The sequence below is a fragment of the Oreochromis aureus genome, linkage group 12, assembly GCF_013358895.1.
Source record: "Oreochromis aureus strain Israel breed Guangdong linkage group 12, ZZ_aureus, whole genome shotgun sequence".
Classification (NCBI taxonomy): Eukaryota; Metazoa; Chordata; class Actinopteri; order Cichliformes; family Cichlidae; genus Oreochromis; species Oreochromis aureus.
This window is the reverse complement of record NC_052953.1, coordinates 35,659,777-35,680,967: the sequence shown is the minus strand read 5'-3', so window position 1 is coordinate 35,680,967 and position 21,191 is coordinate 35,659,777. Positions and strand designations below refer to the sequence as shown.

At 40.0% G+C, this 21,191-nt stretch overlaps 1 protein-coding gene across 2 annotated transcripts in view; it reads left to right on the top strand.

Annotated features, from left to right (window-relative positions):
- The window catches only part of zfr (zinc finger RNA binding protein), a 58,336-nt gene extending 39,392 nt beyond the window's left edge, over window positions 1-18,944 (top strand). Inside the window, exons 15-20 of one of the 2 annotated variants that reach the window (XM_031754392.2) lie at window positions 477-618; window positions 2,566-2,663; window positions 3,495-3,590; window positions 6,580-6,691; window positions 15,984-16,081; window positions 17,929-18,944. In XM_031754392.2, coding sequence (XP_031610252.1) covers window positions 477-618; window positions 2,566-2,663; window positions 3,495-3,590; window positions 6,580-6,691; window positions 15,984-16,081; window positions 17,929-18,111 — 729 coding nt within the window. In that variant the 3' untranslated portion in view covers window positions 18,112-18,944. Of the gene's footprint in view, window positions 1-476; window positions 619-2,565; window positions 2,664-3,494; window positions 3,591-6,579; window positions 6,692-15,983; window positions 16,082-17,928 lie in introns of those variants that run through there. The other variant, XR_005615219.1, reaches the window with a different exon arrangement.
- The last annotated feature ends 2,247 nt before the right edge of the window (window positions 18,945-21,191 follow it).

Genomic DNA, 21,191 nt, shown 5'->3' with positions numbered 1-21,191 from the left:
GCACAAGGCATACAAACTGCTTTTTTCATAAAGACCAACTTCTTTCTTCAGATTGCCTAAATATTTACTTGTGAATATGCCTCATAGTAATCTTTTAGATGAGAGTATTGATACGGCAGCCTGTCATGTGATCTGTTGTGTGCTTGCACCAGTATCAGTATTTTCGTGCCCCACCAGAGGCTTCCTGAGGGGTCCTCATGAACTGAATGAGGGGATGAATTGGATGGGTTCACCAGCTTCCAGGGATGAAGAAGCTCTGATTTTCTTGCTGTAGATTAGAGTTACCGTACGCACACACAGACTGAGGGTGGTATGCAGAGTAACCTCACCGCTGTGAAGCTAGTTTTCCTTCTTAATCATCACAGGGTGTAACTATACATGTGAAAGTGTCCACTGAGCTGACTAAGTACGCCTCTCAACTTATTTCTTTTGGAAATGAATTTATTTTCACGTTTTAAAAAAATGTTCTCCTCCAGCTGGTAACATCAGAGAAATACGAAGTCAAAGGATCTGTCCAGGAAGCAGCCATCATTCTGACGTCCTGTACCGAGCCAAAGATGCAAGTGACAATCACGCTGACTTCACCCGTCATCAGAGAGGAAAATGGCCGGGATGGAGGTTGGAAACCCATGACAGCCTTTCACGACCTTTTTTATATTTATCTCTCTGTAAAATCAGTTTCAGTATGTTGGTTGACGCTCTGAAGAGCACTGTCCTGCTGGCACACGGTGGTTTTGCTGGTGTAGTGGGTATAGTTCATGTTCCTTATTTGATTCAGTCAACATGAGAGATCATTTCTTACCTTTACTGTGTTGTGCACAGTGTGAACTGCCTTTATTTAAACAGCAAATTATTAGTTTTTAAAACGTTTTTCTAAATGAAACATCAGATTTCTATAATCTGCTTTATGAGATGTCCAACCTAAATATTTTCTGAGTCTTGTAATTGCATGGTTCTCATTACTACTTTGTTTTGTTTTAAAGAAAATGAAAAGGGCATGTGCCAGCAGTATTGCTCTCGTGCTTTTGCTCTGTAATTCTTACCTCTCAGATGCTATCGTTACCCTTTAAACAAAGCATGATCAGTGTTTGCATTGTGTTAAGTCTAGTTATTCCCAGGTGAGATTCTATTTTGTTTCCTGTGTTTCAGGGGATTGTTTCCATTTGGTTGTTGGGAGACGTACATTACTTTTTTTCCAAATTTTCATCAAGCTATGCGACAAAAGACAATTCCTGTAAGCGTCTAAGTGATAAATGAACAGACATAGGAGACATGTCATTTCTTAAAGCTGAATCTGAACCAGTTGTGCACAGGTGGGAACTTTGCATTGCTTTTTGTAATCAAGATTTGGCCGAGTCGGAGAAATTTGGTTGTGATTTTGTCACAGGAAACAAATGTTCCTTTTGTGTACTGGTGAACACTTCACCATGCTCAGGTCCCCTGTTCTAAAGTGCTCCCCTGAGTTGATTCGTGTTGTCTTTTTTACATAAACTGCACTCAAAATTGGGCTCAAAGTGGCTCATGTTTAGCTAAAAGCAAACGCTTCCCTTTAACCTCATGCATTATGGAAAAAGGAGGACAAATGATTTGAAGATGGTCAACTATTATAATGAATCAGTAACTGTGATGATTGCTCTCAGGATTATTCTTAGGGGAGTATTAATAAAAGTTCAGGAAAGGAGACTATGGCAGAGGAATCTGTGGTTGCACCTGAATATGGCTTTTGGTATATAATGATTGTTGGGGTCTTATTCCAAACTACTGATGTTAGGTTTTTGCATGCATGATATCCTAACCCTTTTGTTTTCTTGTACTTCTCCTCTTCAGCAACCATTGCTTCCTCTTTTTATATATTTTATATATATCTATATCTATATATATCTATATATAGATATATATATCTGTTGTAATATACAACTTGAGCACAGAGTTAAATTTTTCCTTCCCCCTCCCTTTCTTTCGACACTCGACACTAGTACATTGTCTCCTGTAAAAGGGTTGGTAGGGCCTGAGAGCTTCGGAAGGATTTTTGACCAAGGTTTTCTCACATCCCAAAAACTTTGCCACACCTACTGTTGCTGTGCCACTTTTTTTTTTATCAGGTCACTTGCTATTAGCCCATTCTTCCTAATTGTAACACAGTTCATCATTAGCTGTCAAATCCCTTGATTCTCAGTGCTTGAACTAGAAACATCTACAAAATGTCAATGTTTAATTTACAAGTTGCCAACAAATACAATCACCTGATAAAACAGTCTTGGCTTCAAACATTTGTGACCAAACACTCAGTGTAGCTATGGTATTGGTCTGTTTGTTTTTAGGTGAGTGTGTAAACATAATAACCTAACATGCTGTACACTGTCTGTAAACAAAGCTTTGACATTAGTGTTTTGCTGTGTTTTTCAAATGTCAGTAATCTCTTGGAAATTCTGAAAAAGCAAGTGTAGGATGTTACGGAAAGAAAAGCTGGTATGTGTGGCAATGTGTTTGTTCTCTGCCAGCCTCGCTGACCTGGTCAAACACCCATTCCTCATCACCATTTTGACACTTGAAATTCATTTTTAGATGTAACCTCGGGTATGGTGAAAGACCCAGCGGACGTCTTGGACAGGCAAAAATGCCTTGACGCTCTGGCTGTTCTGCGCCACGCTAAGTGGTTCCAGGTTCGGAACATCATTTTACTTTCTTCTTGTAGCCTTATGAGATGCATTATTTCAGTATATTCATTTGTTTGGTTTTTTTGGGTTATAATTAAACTATTTATAGCAAAAACACACACAAGCACACATACACATATATTCAAGGATGTCATCTGTGCCAACAAAAATCTGGTCAAAGTATGTTGTATGTAGAGATGGTAAACCCAAGTTCATTTGAATCTCTCACAAAAAACTTAGCAAAGAATTGGCATCCTTGTATTCCCAATCCAATTTAGATTGACATATAGTGACATGTGATTCCATAAGGCTGCACAGTAACCAGCACAAGGTTGTACCATCCAGAAGTGCTTTCATGTTCAATGTTTGTATTGTTTTTATTCTATATATTTTATACAATGAGGATTGAGAGAAAAAGGAACATCTGTATATTTTCCTTTGATTTTGCTACCAGGCAAAGCACAGGCAAAGTAAAACAGATTTCCTTGCCTCTTTCAGTCCTTATATTCTCCTCTCAGGTGGACTCTTGTACTTTTAAGTCCCTGTTTGTGAGATACCTGGACAAATCTGGGGTCAGGGTTTAGAAGATGGCAAGAAAAGTCCTCATTTCTTGTGCGTCTTGCAAACTGTGACTTCCCTTACTAACTGCGAGGTCCAAGACTACTGGGAATGGCAGCTGATTGCAAACAGTTATGGCTTATATGCAAATCGAACCATACTCAAGCTTCCATTATGCACAGTAGTATTTGGAACCTCTACGATGAAACTGATTAACATGTTTGGTCCATCTCTTATCACGCTGGGTCACTCCATAAACCTAACTTTATTGCATCAAAGGCTAGAGCCAATGGTCTTCAGTCCTGCGTGATCATCATCCGAATCCTGCGAGACCTCTGCCAGCGAGTTCCCACGTGGTCAGCCTTCCCTGGATGGGTAAGTGCCATTAACATTAGACCTCAACCGCAGTGCGTTTTGACACTTTGGGGTTTTTATTATGGAATTGTAAAATTCTGAGAAATTTCATTGGTGGTCTTGAGTATCCTTCAAATGCCCCTTATTGTGTGGGTTAATATGCTGAATGAAGTCTGTTTAGTGCTGGAGGAAGTGATTCATTTGTTGCTTTGCCTTCATGTACACTGATTTGATATTACCGTCACCAAAAGTGTACCAAACCCATATGATGTTGAATCTGATAAATTCAATCAGATTCTCAAAGACTAAACTGAAACAAAAATAGAAATGAAATTTACTTAATTTTGCATTTCTGATTATATAAAACTGTTCTCAGGAAAAATAAAAATCCAGGGATCCAGGGAAATTTACCCTACCCAGCATGGGTATACAGACCAGCATAGTGTGTTGAGCGTAGTACGTACTAGTGGAGAAGGGCTTTTAGAGCCACTGGGTGCAGTGCTGGAGAGTAACCATCTCTCAGCACTAATGTCCTGCTGAGAGACTTCGACCCTCATGTGGCCAGCGACGGTGAGACCTAAGGGGGCACGGCTGGAAGAAATGGCCTGCTTGATCTGCGCCTGAATGGTGTTTGGTATGGACAACATGTCATTAGCACACAAGTCCAATAACAGAATACCGTGTTTGAACATAAGGGTGTTCATTAGTGCACGTAGCACTGGGACACCCTAGGTCACAGGTTGATTTTGTAATCGTATCACCAGATCTGTGATCGTATCTTCTGGACAGAAGAAGGAAGACTTCTAGTTGGCCTCAGTCTGACAAACTGTCGGGCAGCTCAGGAAGAGAAAGTGGTGCACTAAATGTGGATTGAGTGCTGCTGAGCTCAGGACGTAATCCAGCAGGAAGGGATACTTCAAAGATCTCGTCATTCCCACTGACAAGCCTTTTGTAGATGAAACTGAGTCCAGGGATGAGGGGGAATGATCGATCCATCACCGGTGGCCTTGGGGGTATATCGGATCGTATTGTTGAGGAGCATCGGGTTTTCATTTTTGTCGTGGAATGCTGGACCAGCTCATTGTCCCCGTGAGGACATTTGAAATGACTTGGGAGTTTGTCCTTAATTCTTAAGGATATCACTTGTTTATCCACTGTAAGTTTTTTTTTTTTTTTTTTTTTTTTAAGGCCTGACACTTTTTCTTTTGTCCTCCACTTGTCCAGTTTCTTCAGATTTGTAGGGTTTTTTTGTCAGGGCACATTGTGCACCCTGGAGAAATATACCAAAAACCTACAGAGGTTAAAGCTGTGAGAATTCCTACTCTAAATGTCTTGGTGCATGCTCAGTCCATAAACACAGACGAGCCACCTCGTCAGGCCAGGACTCTGCAGTCTATTTACACCTACAGGCCAGTGGACACTCTTTCAGTGATGAGGATGTACACATCCTGGACAGGAAGGAACGTTTGAGCGCGGAGTCAAGGAGGCCATTTACATGAAAAGGGAAAGACCATCTCTGAATCGAGGAGGGGGCCTAAGGGTACATTTGTCACCATCTTACAATGCTGTGATTGCAGCCATTCCCCAACTCTGTGAATGGGACTCATGGTCTTTGATCAGTGATCATGACAGTTTGCATATTGATGATCAACAAACTGAGCTCCCAGCCCATTGTTAATTCAGTGGGCTGGGAGTAGAGCAGGGCGATATGACCAAAAATATTTATCACGATATACATTTGAAAATTTGCGATACCGATATAACTGACTATATAATTGACACTAGACAAAATACTTTACCACTCCACAACTTTATTAGTGCAAAAAACCCCATCAATGTATTTTCACTTAAACAAGCAGCTGTTTTTTTATGTACATTAAAGTTATATAAAAATGTAACACTGCAAATTCCTCGCTGACAGTTTAACCAAAAGGCATTTCCAGTGGAAAGTGGCCGACATAGCCTCAGCATAACCATGTATAATATCCACAAAACTTAAAAAGAGGTTATACACACACAATACGGTAATATTATGTTGAAGCACAGTACCGTATCACTCTGCGAGGCTCCTGCCTGCGATAGCCGTAATGCTCCGACAATCCATCAAGCGGTGCGGCTTCGTAGCTTAGCAAAGTCGTACTAAAACATCTGACAGATTTTTGAGCGCCGTGTACCACATAAAATCATTTCGAGGTCAGTAAACACAACCAGAATTAATACATAAGGCACGCGGGATTATAAGGGGCACTGTCGATTTTCAGAAAAATCAAAGGATTGATTTTAAGTGTGCCGTATTTTCCAAACAACACGGTAATAACGACGGCCCGCTAGCATGCGCTACCAAAAATAGTGCTTTGTTGTATATCTGACGGACGAAAGCTAAACCAGTTCCACACCACTGAAGTTGCAGCATTTTTGCAAACCAATTCTGGTTCATCCGTTTCATTTAACGATCCACTTTCGCTCTTCTCATTCTCCGTCGCCACCATGTGCGTATGTAAACGAAGGCACTGCCCATGCGCGTTTTACCCATATTCTATCGCGATATTTCATTTTCCTATCGTTGCCCAAAATTACACCGGTATTACTGTGAACAGTATGATATAGCCCAGCCCTAGCTGGGAGGTCAATGTCCTGTTTATAAGGATGGAAACCTGCAGTCAGCTGAGACTGAAGAGGTGACCTGATGATGATGATGAAACGTTTCTCCCACTGAAAACATCCGAACAGAATCAGCTGTTTGGGATACTGCTCTAAGCCATTTCAAACCTTCCACTGAAAGTCTGGCTCCTGACTGTTGAACTGTGTGTAAATGCTGAACTGAGCGGCTACAGCACTAAGAAAGTTTCATCAGTCAGAAACATTTCTAAAGCTTTGCTGAGATATTTGAAATATTTAAAGGCAGTGTAAAATATTAGTTACCTTAATTAATAAAAGTGATGTGAGGAAAGCCACAATGATGTTCCCAACCATCTCAAACATCTTCTGTTCTTCTGTGTGCTCTGTTCAGGCCATGGAGCTATTGGTCGAGAAGGCCATCAGTAGCGCGTCTGCCCCTCTGAGCCCCGGTGATGCACTGAGACGTGTCTTTGAATGTATTTCTTCTGGGATTTTACTTCCAGGTAAGGTGGTTTGGCTTTCTTTTACATTGTAAGTTTTGTACTTGAAGAAAATTGATTCCATTTCTGTTCTTAAATCAAAACGAAATGGCAGGTAGGTGGGCCAGTTTTCTTCGATTTGCACTCACTGCTTCTGTTCTTGCCTGTTGAGTTATTAAAGTTTTGTATTCTCCAGATTTTATTACTTTTTTTTCATTTATGTCTTGATGCATTCTCAATCATCCAGGAAAGTAAATCTCTAAAAGTTGAATCTGTTCATCTGGACGAAGCGTTTTGTGGGAGAAACGTTTCGTCACTCATCCAAGTGACTTCTTCAGTCTCAGCTGACTGCAGGTTTCCCCAAACCTTATAAACAGTACATTTGCATAATGACTGAAACCAGCCCACTGAGGGAACAATGGGCTGGGAGGTCAGTTCCTTAATCATAATTATGCAAATTCCCATGACCATTGATCAACAACCACTGACCAAAACCCACTGATCAAAGAACACTGATCAATGGCCATGAGTACCATTCACAGAGAGTTGGGGAATGGCTGCAATCACAGCATTGTAAGATGGCGAAAGATGTACCCTTAGGCCCCCTCCTCGATTCAGAGATGGTCTTTCCCTTTTCACGTAAATATTTACGATTCAGAGATGGTCTTTCCCTTTTCACGTAAATATTTACGTGAAAAGGGAAAGACCATCTCTGAATCGAGGAGGGGGCCTAAGGGTCCATCTATCACCATCTTACAATGCTGTGATTGCAGCCATTCTAACTCTCTGTGAATGGTACTCATGGCCATTGATCAGTGTTCTTTGATCAGTGGGTTTGGTCAGTGATTGTTGATCAATGGTCATGGGAATTTGCATAATTATGATTAAGAACTGACCTCACAGCCCATTGTTCCTTCAGTGGGCTGGTTTCAGTCATTATGCAAATGTACTGTTTATAAGGTTTGGGGAAACCTGCAGTCAGCTGAGACTGAAGAAGTCACTTGGATGAGTGACGAAACGTTTCTCCCACAAAACGTTACGTCCAGATGAACAGATTCAACTTTTGGAGATTTTTTTTTTTTCATTTATGTTTTATTGGTTTTCTTTTTTTATACATGTACAACAATACATCTTAACCACAGTGGGGGAGAAGAAAAGAAAAAGGAAAGACAGAAAATACAACGAGATTATGCAAAATCAGGCCTCCCATTTTGTACATAATTCAGTATTCGTCAAATGAGTCCGCCTGCAACTTTAGCCTAAAAGTTATGTTTTTCCATAACAAAAATGGTATACATCACGTCAATCCACTCATTTATAGTAGGAGTATCCTCATTAAGCCAACGACGGGTTATGGCCTTTTTGGAAGCCACCAACAGCATGCTGAGCAAATATTTCTCCGGTTTACATAGATTAAGACTCTCTAAGTTCCCTAGGTACAATACTGCAGAATGAAATTGTATTTTCTTTTTGAAGATTGTTTCCAGGACCTTATGTATTTCCTTCAAAAATGGAGCCACACGAGGACATTCCTAAAAGGTGTGGAAGTGATTTGCTGGTGCATGTCCACACTGCCTCCAGCAAGTTGTCTTATGGGAATATTTGGATTTTTGAGCCGGGGTATTAAAATAACGACTTACATTCTTCCAACTGAATTCCCTCCACGAGGGGGAGCTTGTTAGGGACCACTGCTGCCTACAGGTCCCATCCCATTCCTCTCTTGTTAGGGATAGATTACCCTCTGTTTCCCATCTTGTTTTAACATATCTTGTATCGTGACCCCTTAGGTTGGTCAGTGAACGATATAATTTGGAGATAATTTTTTGATAGGGCGCATCTCTATATGCATTCTCCAATATGTAAATAATTTCTTCATTCCCAGTCGGTAACTGGGGATGTTCTGGCTTTTTATTCAAGAAGTCCCTCAGTTGCAAATATCTAAAAAAGTCTTGATTTTGCAACCCAAACTTATTCTTAAGGTCCTGGAAACTCATCACTTTTCCCTCTTTCAACAAGGTACTGTATGTGGTGAGACCTTTATTAGCCCATGTTTTAAATGTTGAGTCAGTCTTACTAGGCAGAAATTCTGGGTCATATGCAAACCACCTAAGGAATCCGGCCCTCTGATTTAGTTGATACTTTTTAAGTACTCTTTTCCATGTCTTTATTGAGCTTACTATCCAAGGGTTGCCCGGGTCTCCCAGGAGACGTAATTTTGAGGGCTCTCCTATCAGTGCCCTAACAGGGAAGTTCCCTCCCAAGGAAAACTCCGCTTCCTTCCATCTTGAACAATATCCAGGTTTACACCAGCCCACCAGAGTCCTTATTTGGGTTGCCCTATAATAGTTATGTAGACAAGGGAGGCCTAGTCCTCCTCTATCCTTGGGAAGCTGACGTGTTTTAAACTTAACTCTTGGCTTTTTACCCGCCCATATAAATCTGGAGAGGATCCTATCTCATTCTGCAATGTATCCATCAGGCCTTTCTATAGAAACAGACTGGAGCAAGTACAACATGCCTAGGAGTATATTCATTTTTATAGTGTCCATTCTAGAAGAGATGCTAAGATAAGGAGTTAATGACCATCTGCTAATATCTACAGGGTTCGTACGGGTGCTTGAAATCCTTGAATTTTAATGTTGTCTTTTCAAGGTTTGAAAAGTGCTTGGATTTCAGATGTGGTGCTTAAAAGTGCTTGAAAGTGTAACTGTATTTCATTCACCACAAATAACTATCTGACTGAATAGTTTTCTTATCAGATAGAAAAATAAAATGAGTTGCAAAATGTAAAAGCAAAATTTCCCCGCCTGGGCTGCCTTGCGTCTGTTTCAATATGTGACCCCGCCCCTCCCTTGGACAGTCGGGGATGAGTGCGCTAACATACCTGTAGGTTGCTGTTTTAATGAGTATTTGATGGAAAACAACAATGGCGGAGTTTGCGCTCTCCTGTCGCATGATAGGTGAGTCCTAGTAAATAATTTTCCAGTACGCGTATGTTACACATGCTGTTTTTTAAAATTATGATTATTATTTTGCTAGCTATCAAACTCGCTGGAGAAATTGAAATGCACTGAGTGTGATGCAGTATGGCAGCGCTATTATGGAATATGCTGTGAACTTGGCTAACATCACTTAGCAGTAATATGAGTTAATTTACTCAAGTGAAAGCTTTAAACATTAGCCCGATACATAACTGGCCAACTTAAGGCTTTCTGAATTACCGTCTCCATTTCAACTTGGGTCAACGTGTGGACTTCAAACTATATACCAGTTTTTAAATTGTGTTGATAGGCCACGTAAAACCAATGTTTTTTGTTTTTTTTCTGAATAAAACAGTGGCGTTTTACTCCGGGAAGAAACAGTTAAAATGGCGTTTTCTAAGGAGAGCGCTAGCAAACACGCTTTGCTTGTGAGTGAAAAAAGAAAAAGAAAAAATACTCCTTCCCTATTGGTGGAAAAAATGTACCATGTCGACCAATCAAAAAATGATATGGCAACATGTGGTATTTGGTTGTTTGGGAAGAGAGAGAGAGCGAGTGAGCGAAAAAGAGAGAGAGTTTTGATACGTGGTAGATTTGTGACGTTTACAGTGTTTGGAGTCTCAAGTTAGTGTGTTGCCTTGTGTACTTAGTGTGTAGTGCAGTCGTTGTTTTGTTTTGTGTGTCAGTTCTACTAGTGAACGTCACAGTTGCTGCCTTAAAGCCACCAAAGGCAGGTTGGAGTGTAAACGCTGAGTGACACACCTGCTGTCAGACCTGCAGGTTTATCCCTGTGCTGTTCTCCTCTGTCTTATAGTGGACACAAACTATATTTTGGAGTTGCATAAATAATTTGTGTGCCTTCTTATTTGATGCAGAACACCTGATTGTTCTGTAAATAGTTTGAAATGGTTATATGAAAAACGTCTGAGCCTTGGCTGCATTTTTAGGTAAATAGTACCAGATAACTTTGTTGTTTGCAAAACTGGTGCATATTTTTTAAAAATGTCCAATTTGTATTTGCATTTCAAGTTATGAAAATGATATGATAAAACATACAGGCTATCCTTCTTACACAAGAAATATCCTGTAACTCACCATTCTTATGGACGCACACTCTCAATGAACCCACATAAACTGCTCCCGAGCATAACTTGTGATTCACACTGCCTCCATGAACACCATTTTTCATCCCAGTCAAACATTACTTACAAAACAGCCACGCCCTCTAGTGGTGAGGCAAAAAAACTGCATCACAGTCCTGCCTTCAGAACACCGCAGTAAAGCCATCTGTACCTGGAGATTTGTTTGCCTCGAGTTTACCAATCGCCAAGTGAAGTTCTTCCCTTGTAATTTGCTTCACTAACCATTTGTTTTCTTCTGCTGTGAGTTTTGGGACGTGTAACATGTCAAACAAACTTGATCTTCATTATTTGTGGGTGGTTGTAAATATCATTTTTCATAGTATCTCTTAAAGCAGTCCTTAATTTCCTCTATACCCAGCATTTCCATTTTGGTTTCCGGATCCCTTATCCTGTATACTGTTCTGTCTGCTTGTTGTTTCCTTATCTATATGCCAATTGTTTCATATATTTAGCTCCCCCCTCGTAATATCTTTGTTTGGTCAACATTAGTTTCGTTTGGACTTCTTGGGTGTATATCTCATCAATTAGATTTCTCCTCTTTGCTATTTCTAATTTTGTCTTGGTATCAATAGTTCCGACTGCAGCTTCTGGAATCTTGCAACTTTGGATTTTTTAATATTAGAGGTTATAGCAATAACTTTTCCTCTCATTACTGCTTTGCACGCATCCCACAAAATCTGTGGGAATAACTCATCTTTATCATCATATTCCAGGTAATCATCAATGTCTTTTCTCAACTGTTCACATGTCCGTTCATTCAGTATACTAGAATTTCATTTCCAATTGGTAATTTTTCTCCTTTGAGTAAGTTTTAAAGATACATATAGAGGGCAGTGGTCGAAAACGTCCATTGACCCGATGTGGCACTCTTGTACTCTGTTCATGTCAGTACCAAAAGTGAGGAAGTAATCAATTCTCCAGTAGGTTGAATGTGGAGATGAATAGAAAGTATAGTTCCTTGCTGTTGGGTTGAGATGCCTCCAAATATCCACCAATCCCGTCTCCTCTAGCAGAAGGTTCAGTTTTCTAGTTAGTTTTGGTGATTGAGATATCCCCGATGCGTCCAGATTTGGTTTTAATGTAATATTAAGGTCTCCTCCACAGACAAGTTTCTCCTTGTGCCTCTGTGCAAATTTTACTTCTTTTTCTTTTTTTCTTTTTGTTTTGGGGTTAGCCTTATTTCCCCTCAGTTAAATTATATTTTCAGTCTGTTTTTCTTTAGTTGCAGTCATGTTAAACATTCTAATATAGGTGGTATTTCTCAGGGAAACATGTAAGTAATGTAAAATGGTAGCAAAATGTCTTTCAGCTAACTTCACAATGAGAGTTTTCTGGGTTTAAGCTGTTGTCAGACGGCTCTTTCTGAGGAGGAACTGAAGCCGTTGTTCTGATCAAAGCTACAAGACTCCCCTGAATTAATTTAAGGCTATTTCACCACCCCCACTGACGGTCATTGTGTGACTGTGGTATGTGAATACATTCATTATGAATCAAACTTCCTTCCCTTGGTTCTGATCTGGGATCTGATTGCTTCAGTCAGGGAAGCTGAAGGGCTTCAGTAAAATATCACCAACAAAACCCAAACCCTTTCAGCTCTTCAGTGTCCACAGGTCAGAGGAGCGCTGAACATTTTCAGGACTGATTTTATAACCATGCAGAAGTACTGAGTGTGTTTCTGTGCCCATGTGCTTTATTGCTGCTAATTCAGCTAGGCTTCTTTTAGCAGTTAACATTTGTTTCCCTCGTGTTCTCTCCTGATACTTGGGTCGCATTTCAGTGCAGGCAAATGCAAAATACATGCTCCAACGTTCAAAATCGTCAGGGGTTCCACTACGTGAGGATAGTTCTCAATATAATCCACAAATGTGAAGTCACCTGATACTGCAATACTATCAATCGATGCGGAGAAGGCGTTCGATCGAGTTGAATGGCCCTAATTGAGGTGCTTAAGCGTTTTGGATTCGGTGACCACTTCCGTAGATGGGTTGAAATTTTACTTGCTGATTCGGTTGCAATGGTATCTACCAATAATCTCATCTCTCATCCTTTTGAGCTATTTAGAGGCACCAGACAAGGGTCTCCAATTTCACCTCTGCTTTTTGTACTAGCCATGGAACCTTTAGCAATAGCAATTAGATCACATCCTTCAATCCATGGTATTAAGATTGGGGAGACGCTACACAAAACAGCAATGTACGCTGATGATACTATTCTGTTTCTATCACACCTCGCAGAATCAATACCATCTCTCCTGAAGCTATTTGATCAATTTGGCAGTTTCTCTGGGTTCAAAGTGAATAAAGAAAAATCATCCATTATGTTTTTAAATGTAAATGAGAGGATGAAACCAGTTGTGTCCCATCCATTTGTGAATGCCACAGAGGATTTAAATATTTGGGCATCAGAGTAACCCCAAAGATAAGCGATCTTAGTTCAGCCAATTATGAGCCCATGGTAATAGAGGTGTCGGAAGAGATCACTAGATTAATATCATTGCCTCTTTCTTTACTGGGAAGAATAAACATAGTAAAATGACTATATTACCTAAATTTCTATATATCTTTCAGTCAATTCCGCTGGCCCTCCTCCTTCTTTTTTTTTTTCCAAGACCAGAAAGCTCCTCTCTAATTTCATCTGGAACAATAGGAAGCCAAGACTCAGACTCTCCCTCTTGTATTTACCATATGATAGAGGAGGGCTACAATTTCCAAATTTAGAATGGTATTATTGGGCTGCTCAGCTGAGGACCACTATGTTTTGGTTTTCAAACGATATTTTCCTTCCCTGGTTAGAAATTGAAAAAATGTCCTCAAAGGGTTTGTCATTACATAGCTATCTATACTCAGCACCCTTTAAAACTTTAAAGAAAACTACTACTAATCCCTTTGTAAAAAACACTGTTGTTGTTTGGCATGAAGTACAAAAAATGTTGAATGACTCTCCAAGGTTGTCCTGTTTCTCCCCAATTTGGGGTAATGAACTCTTTGCTCCGCTAAGAATGACTTGGGCTTTAAAGAATGGCTTAACAAGGGTGTTGCGAAATTACAGGACTTATATGAGGAATACTCTCTAATGTCATTCAGTGAATTAAGGGCAAAGTTTAATATTCCACAGAAACACTTCTTTAAGTATTTACAACTTAGAAGTTTTATTCTGGCACACTTAAACAACTCAGTGCATCAACCCCACTCTCCATCCTAGAAACTCATGTTACAAAAACTGTTTTGGTAAAAGACTGGTGTCCCAGTTTTATAGCATGTTAGTTGAAAACCATAAGGACAACTCTGATGGTAGAAGACGGGTGGATTAGTGACTTACAAGAAGATATTTCATCTACTGAATGGAGTAAAATATGTTTAAAAGCACACACTCAAACCATTAACACTCGTTTGAGAATGATACAATTTAACTGGATAATGCGAACATATATATCCCTGTGCAATTGAATAAATTTGATCCTAATATAATTGATCTATGCTATAAGTGTAATAGACATCAGGGTACACTATACCACTGCCTGTGGAAATGTGAAGAGATTCTAAAATTTTGGAGCTCAGTGTTACAATATATCTCTCAGATCACAACTTCCCTGTACCGCTTTGCCCTAAGTTATGTATTTTAGGCTTGTACCCAGATGACTGTACTCTGTTGTGTGAGGAAAGAAAAATGGTCGATCTTTGTTTGCTACAGGCCAAACGCTGTATTGCATTATGTTGGAAGAATGTTGGTTGCCCTCCTTTAACCACTGGTTAAACAACTTAACATCGAGTTTAGCTCTTGAGAGAAACTGACTTATATTGTTAGAAAGAAGGCTTCTGAATTTTACAACATTTGGAAGATATTTCTAGATCTACTGAGGAGTGGGGATTTGGGGGGCGGTGGGTGAATAAGATAACTAGGTAATGATGAATAATGTCTGAATTGCTGTTGGGAATATACTGTGTAACCTACGTTATGATTTTTTTTTTTTTTTTTTTGAAATTGTATTTATTTGTATTGTTTGCTATCTTAAATTATTTAATTATTCACTTATTTTGAATTCTTTTAGGATTAACATTTCAATTATTATTACTACTATTATTATTATTATTATTATTATTATTATTATTATTATTATTATTATTATTTTAATACCTGCCGTATGTTCATTATATTTTTGTGTTGGATACTGTTGAAAAAAAACAAAACAAAAAAAAAAACAAATAAACATATGTTTAAAAAAAAAAAAAAAAAAAATACATGCTCCAAAGGAACACTTTAAGAGCACACCAGATGCAGATGTCTAGGCGTGAACCTGTGTGCACCCATGGCTGTAGATCGGGAGACCGATCCAAATATCCTTGGGGGAGATGGCAAGCCCCAGTTTTTCTGTGATGCATCCATTGGAGCCGGGGTGTGAATGTTCGAAAGCACTTAGCACAGGAAAATGCTTGGATGAATGTATGAATGGAGCAAGTTATTTGTGGTGAGTTTTTACAGCAAGTGCCATCGTTCACTGGCAATCAGGATAAGGTGGTCCGAGTTTGTAGAGTAGAAAACTGCTGTGTAAGAACCAGCCCATTTACCGCTAACTTCAGCGTTTCAAGCTGATGAAATGTGGAGACACAACATGAAACTATAGTGAAGCACATTCAGTTGATTATCAAATCTCATATTTGAGGGCTGAAAATCACCTTGGCCAGCTACTGTCAGTCAATATTGTAGGAGTACTGTTCACAGGCAGCTTTCTTACACTGGGACATCTACAGTCATCATTAAGTTGCCCTATATGGAGGACTTCCACATTCTTAGCTTGAGTCTTTGTTATGTTGGCAGATTTGTGACAAATCTGTGACAAAACAAATTTCCCACGTGTGGGACTAATAAAGGTTATCTTATCTTATCTTATTTCCTTTGGTTAGTTTTGAAAGAAGCCAAAACACTAAAGAACATGAGAAGATACCTGCAAAGTGATGTTCCACTGTGGGTACAGTGGCAGTAAAGGCTGCACTTGGTTTAAAGACATGTAATGTTTTATGCAAGAAGATATGAAGAACCAGATCTGTGACTATCAAAGGGTTTGATGGGTGGTTTTATATTCCCATTTGAAATTGTGACGTATATTCAAACCTCCAACATCTGGCCTATTGGCTGGTTGGTGTGTTGATCAGTGGGATTTGAATCCCCCCTAATGAAGTGTGTTTTTCCCACTAGGTGGACCAGGACTGGTAGATCCCTGTGAAAAGAAGCCCGTGGATACCCTAGCAACTTTGGGAGAGCAGCAGAGAGAGGACATTACCTCGAGTGCCCAAGTAAAAAAAAAAAAAAAAAAAAAAATCTGTTTCTGTAAACATGCAGACACATTTAGCATTTGAAAATGTTTAAGATGAGTTGCTGCTGCTTTTGTTTGTTTTTTAAGATTGTGGTTACACGAAGCACATAAAGCATTTCTCCTTCAAAGATCTGAGCAAAACCACCTGTTAATTTAAGCACCTGGCAATCTGTTTGTTGTTTGGCATCATTAGCTTTAGAGATGAGGTTGGGTTCCAGAGTTGAGGGAAAGATGAGCAACTCTGTCCTCCCTTAGATGAATACAGAACCCAGTATGTGCTCTATCCCTCGTCTGCACGCTGTCCTGTCCATCCTGCGCGTTCCCAGGGAACATCTCTGACTCTCGTTGCTCCCACCACTCTCTTCCAATAACTCTTTGTCTTCTGACCTCCATCCTGCTGACAGCAGTGAACCCCATGATCCTGCTAGCCTACTCTGTACTAGAGATGGCACGATACCACTTTTTTTTTATGTCCGATACCGATATCATAAATTTGGATATCGGCCGATACTGATATGAATCCGATATAGTGTTTTTTAATCAATAAAACTGTTTTTTTAATATCTTGCTGCATTTTGTATAAGTTCATACTCAAGTTTAAATAAACAACAACACTAAAGCTATTTTGCTATACCTGTGTGTGTGTGTGTGTAAAAAAAACAAAAAAAAAAAAAAAAAAAAAAAACTGCACCCAAAATATTTCATAGTTCAGCAACACTGATCAATCTAATAAACTTAAACCTGCTCCATCCTCCCTATTCTGGTATTTTAAAGAGTACTCAGCAGAAATATTAAGCAACCTAACTAATAGGGTTGCAAACTCCCAGCAAAAAAAAAAAAAAAAAAAAAAAAAGGGAACCACCCCCCCACCCTCCACCTCATGATGCTTAATCGACGTAATCAACTTTAATCTGATGCAGGGTGAAAAAAATGGACTGAAATAAATTATTTTTCAAGAATAATAAAATAAAGAAAAGTATGTCTTTGTGCCCCCTTTTCCCTGTTCATGCCCTATCGGCCCCCCTGGCTAAACTTTGCTAGATCCGCCCCTGCACAGTTACCAGCCGTCAGCTAGAAAAGGATCCTGGTGTAGAAAGTAATATTAAATAAATTCTAACAACAGCTTATCAAGCTTAAACGTGCTGCTGTTGTTCAGCCGCTGGTTTCCTCTTTCTGGTGAGAAGTGGGCCAAAAACAAAGAAGAGAGACGGACTCGCGACAGAAAAGCCGATCAGCTGATCATTGATCAGTTTCATGATTGAAGTAGCGGCAGGAGAGGGAGAGAGAGGCAGTCGCTCCATATATCGGTTGTTAAGCTTAACATGGGAATGCTTTACAAACATTCAGAGATGAACTTACACACTTGCTTTACTTCTGTCTGGGATAACTTCCTCGGAGATGAAATGCTGGACGCACACTGCTCCGACGTGCTGCGGTTATGAGCAGAGTTACACGTGTAGCAAGTTTTGTCAGGTGCTTTTTTTTGATATTTAATGGATCGGATTACATTTTTTATTTCTGGCCGATATCCGATCCAGTAATTTAGGTCGGTATCAGACCGATACCGATACGTAATATCGGATCGGTCCATCTCTACTCTGTACTCTGTCCAGCGTGGTAGAATCCAGCTGCAGTGTTCCCAACCTTGCTTCCCTTCCTGCTGGTGCCCCAGTGGAATCACTGGCTTTCCCCCTGTGTCAAGTTTTTGCAAGTAGTTGATCAGGTCACACAAAGAGTAAATAAACCCCCCAAACGTGCACATCCGAGACTGTTGAAAGGTTTGGTTCTACTCTTTGACTCACATGTTCTCCAACTTTGTGTGTTTAGTTTGCTCTTAGGCTGCTGGCTTTCCGTCAGATTCATAAAGTTTTGGGAATGGACCCTCTGCCGCAGATGAACCCTCGCTTCAGCATCCGCAACAGCCGGAAGCGTCGCCGTGACAACAGCGATGGCACAGACAGCTTCGAGGGCGAAGGCAAAAAAGACAAGAAAGATTACGACAGTTTCTAAGCTTGCGTTACGAATTGAATCTACATACCAGCTGTACTAAAATGTCGTATGCTCGTCTCCTGTGTACTGGCTTCTTTGTTTTTAAGCTCCAGATGTACCAGTCTAACCACAGCCTGACTTTGTATGACACACACGTGTATTGTTTTTAGTTGTAGATTTCTTACCGTGGGGGCTGAGAACTCTGTGCTAGACGGACGTTTTTACCTGACGTGCTTCTTACATAGAATCAATACAGCAGAGCTTAAGCTTGTGTCACTGCTCCCATCTCCACCTGTGTGTTTAAAGTGGAGCCGGACTGAACTGTAATGTGGGTCAGAAGGAAGCGTGAGGAGATATCAATGCCTTCATTCATCTGTACAGTTGCATTCAGAGCTGGTCTGTGTTTTTGTTGTTATTGTGAACCTTTTATTTGGCCAACAGATATGTCAAAGTTCCTGTATTACTGTGCTTAATGCGAGTGCTGTTTGATGCTGTGGTCTTGTTACGTTTCAATGCTAATCTACACTTCAGATGAAGACCTATGGGATGCAGCAGACTCAGAAGGATATTTCAGTGTTGATATATCTTTGTTAGTAGTGACATTGTAAGCCCAGGTATGTAGTTTTGTCTGTTCATTTGCATATATAATAAGTATTTGTGTAATCTATAGATGTAAAAAGACAAGTTTTGATTTGTGGAAAAAGTGGCTATGTTGACACTGCCGACTGTTCTGGCTTTTAAATTAGTTTTCTTGTGTAATGGGGATTGTATTGGCTTGCTTGCCTCATACCTTGGTTAGGTGCTAAATCAGTTCTGTCCTGAGGAAAAGGAATAAAGATTATGACTGAATGAGAGATGTCTGTCCTGCTCTGAATGCTCACTGTGCTCTGCTCGCACTTCCAGCACAGTAAATGCATTTCCACCTGTTTCTCTGGAGTACATTTTTCCTCATGGTAGCCAGTAAGTACTGTGCGGTCTCTACATTTACTCACTGAGTGACCCGTTCAACTGCTTGGTAAGGCAAGTATGTGGTCCAATCACATGGCAGTAACTCGGCATCGATCAGAATCAGGAACTTTATTGATCCCAGAGGGAAGTTGTTGTATACTTGCTGCTATAACAACTCAACAAGCACTTGCAGAAACAGAGATAAAGATATAGGTATAAATATAAAGGACAAGTATGTGTGCAAATATGTTGTGTATAAAAGTGACGGTGCATGGAGGTGTGATTAATGTATGGTCAGGATGATCTGAAGCTCAAACAGCATGAGAATAGAGAGTCTCATGCTTTATATGAGTATATTCTCATATAAAGCACCTTGAGGCAACTGTTGTGATTTGGCGCTATATAAATAAAATTGAATAGATGGGGTAACTGTAGTGGTGTGCTGGTTAGTGTGTGTAGTTACAAACCACCTGTATGCAGGGCTAAGGGTTTTTCTCTCTTTGACTTTTCTGAGTCACAAAGAGAAGGAAAATGAACACACGTGTAACAAACGGTCTTAAGACATGGTTATTTCATCGGGCCTTCAGCAAAGATGCACAGGAAACGAGGTCAAACGGCAACTGGGGAGAAGCGGGGTGACAGACGAAACAAAGCTGTCATCTCCTACGTGGCAGGTTTGTCTGAGAAATTCAGAACAGTTTTCTACAAGCGGGACATCGCAGTGCATTTCAGACCCAGCCACACACTCAAGCTGTAGGTTGGCTCGACCGTGGCACATCCAAACGTGCACCAGAACCCTCGTCGCTGCTTGCAGCCTCAATTTTTATTTTATTTTAGGACCTCTTTGTTGTCTTCTCCTGTTCCACTCTTGTTTGTGGTTTTCACATGCACAGATGGCTTAATTAACAGTATGTTTCCATCCTTTTTACTGAACACTTTAACATACCAGCTGAATCTCTGACAAAAGCTAAACGGTGAATGTTGACACATGCAGCATGTTACAAACCCCGTAACTTGTTCATAGAACAAGGCTGTAGCTGGTAGGACCAGGCTGCATGAATGTGTTAAATGCCATATTCTATGTTCCTTTTTACTAAGCAGACTAGTCTATTTCACAGTCACATCTTTAACAAACAGAAGATTCATTTAAACATTTCCTGTGATTCTGTTCATGTTGGCTTGAAATCAAATATGTCCTTCTGCTGTTACTGCAGCTTCTGCATGCGTGTACGTTGCACATTTTGGAGAAGCAAAGCATGAAATGGACACTGTGAACGTGTCTTTTAGCTGTTTTACAACCACTCTTTCAAGGGTTTTTTTTTTTTTTAAATAAAGGAAGGTTGGACATTGGCCTATAATTAGCTAAGACAGCTGGGTCAAGCAACAGGTTAACTGCTGCCAGCTTGAAGGCCTGTGGTACACAGCTGTTTAATAGATTGATGGACTATGTTTACAATTGAAGCATGAATTAATTCCATTGCCTTACTTTGATGGGACATTTTTACCCTTATTTATACATTTACATTTTTTCAAAATAAATCAAGTCACTTTTGACCACAACGGTTTAACTTTACATTGAACTTTGACTAATAATCAATCTATCACACTGTCAGTAGGAGAATATTTGAATGAGTCATGAGACAGTTTACTGCAAATTACACAAACAAAACTAATACAGAAAAAAAAAATCAGATCTTGTGCCTGTTGCTACTAAGGATTTATTTTCAAGAGGGGAAGATGTTATCAGAATCAGCAAGTAGAAATCCACCATGTATCACCAACTGCTGCATCTGTAAGAGACAAAAACACAACAAAGAAACCCAAACATACAGCACCTGAAACACAAACATTAGAAAATACACAGATACATAAATCTAAATCATCTTATTGTGTCAGTGAGAGTGAGAATGTCTTTGTCACAAATGTACTTGATAATGAGGGTGGGAAGCTGCAGCGATGCCCCCCAGAAGCCTGGAGGCAGACTGAGGTGGAACCAGAACATGAGGTAGCTCCTTGCCTCGTGATAAATGGACTGGTTCTTCTATAGCACTTTTCTACTCTATTTGAGCACTCAAAGCACTTTACACAACAGGGGTGAGGGTGATTATAAGAAAGGTGCCGGACCAGCCCAAAACCACACGGGAGGAACTTGT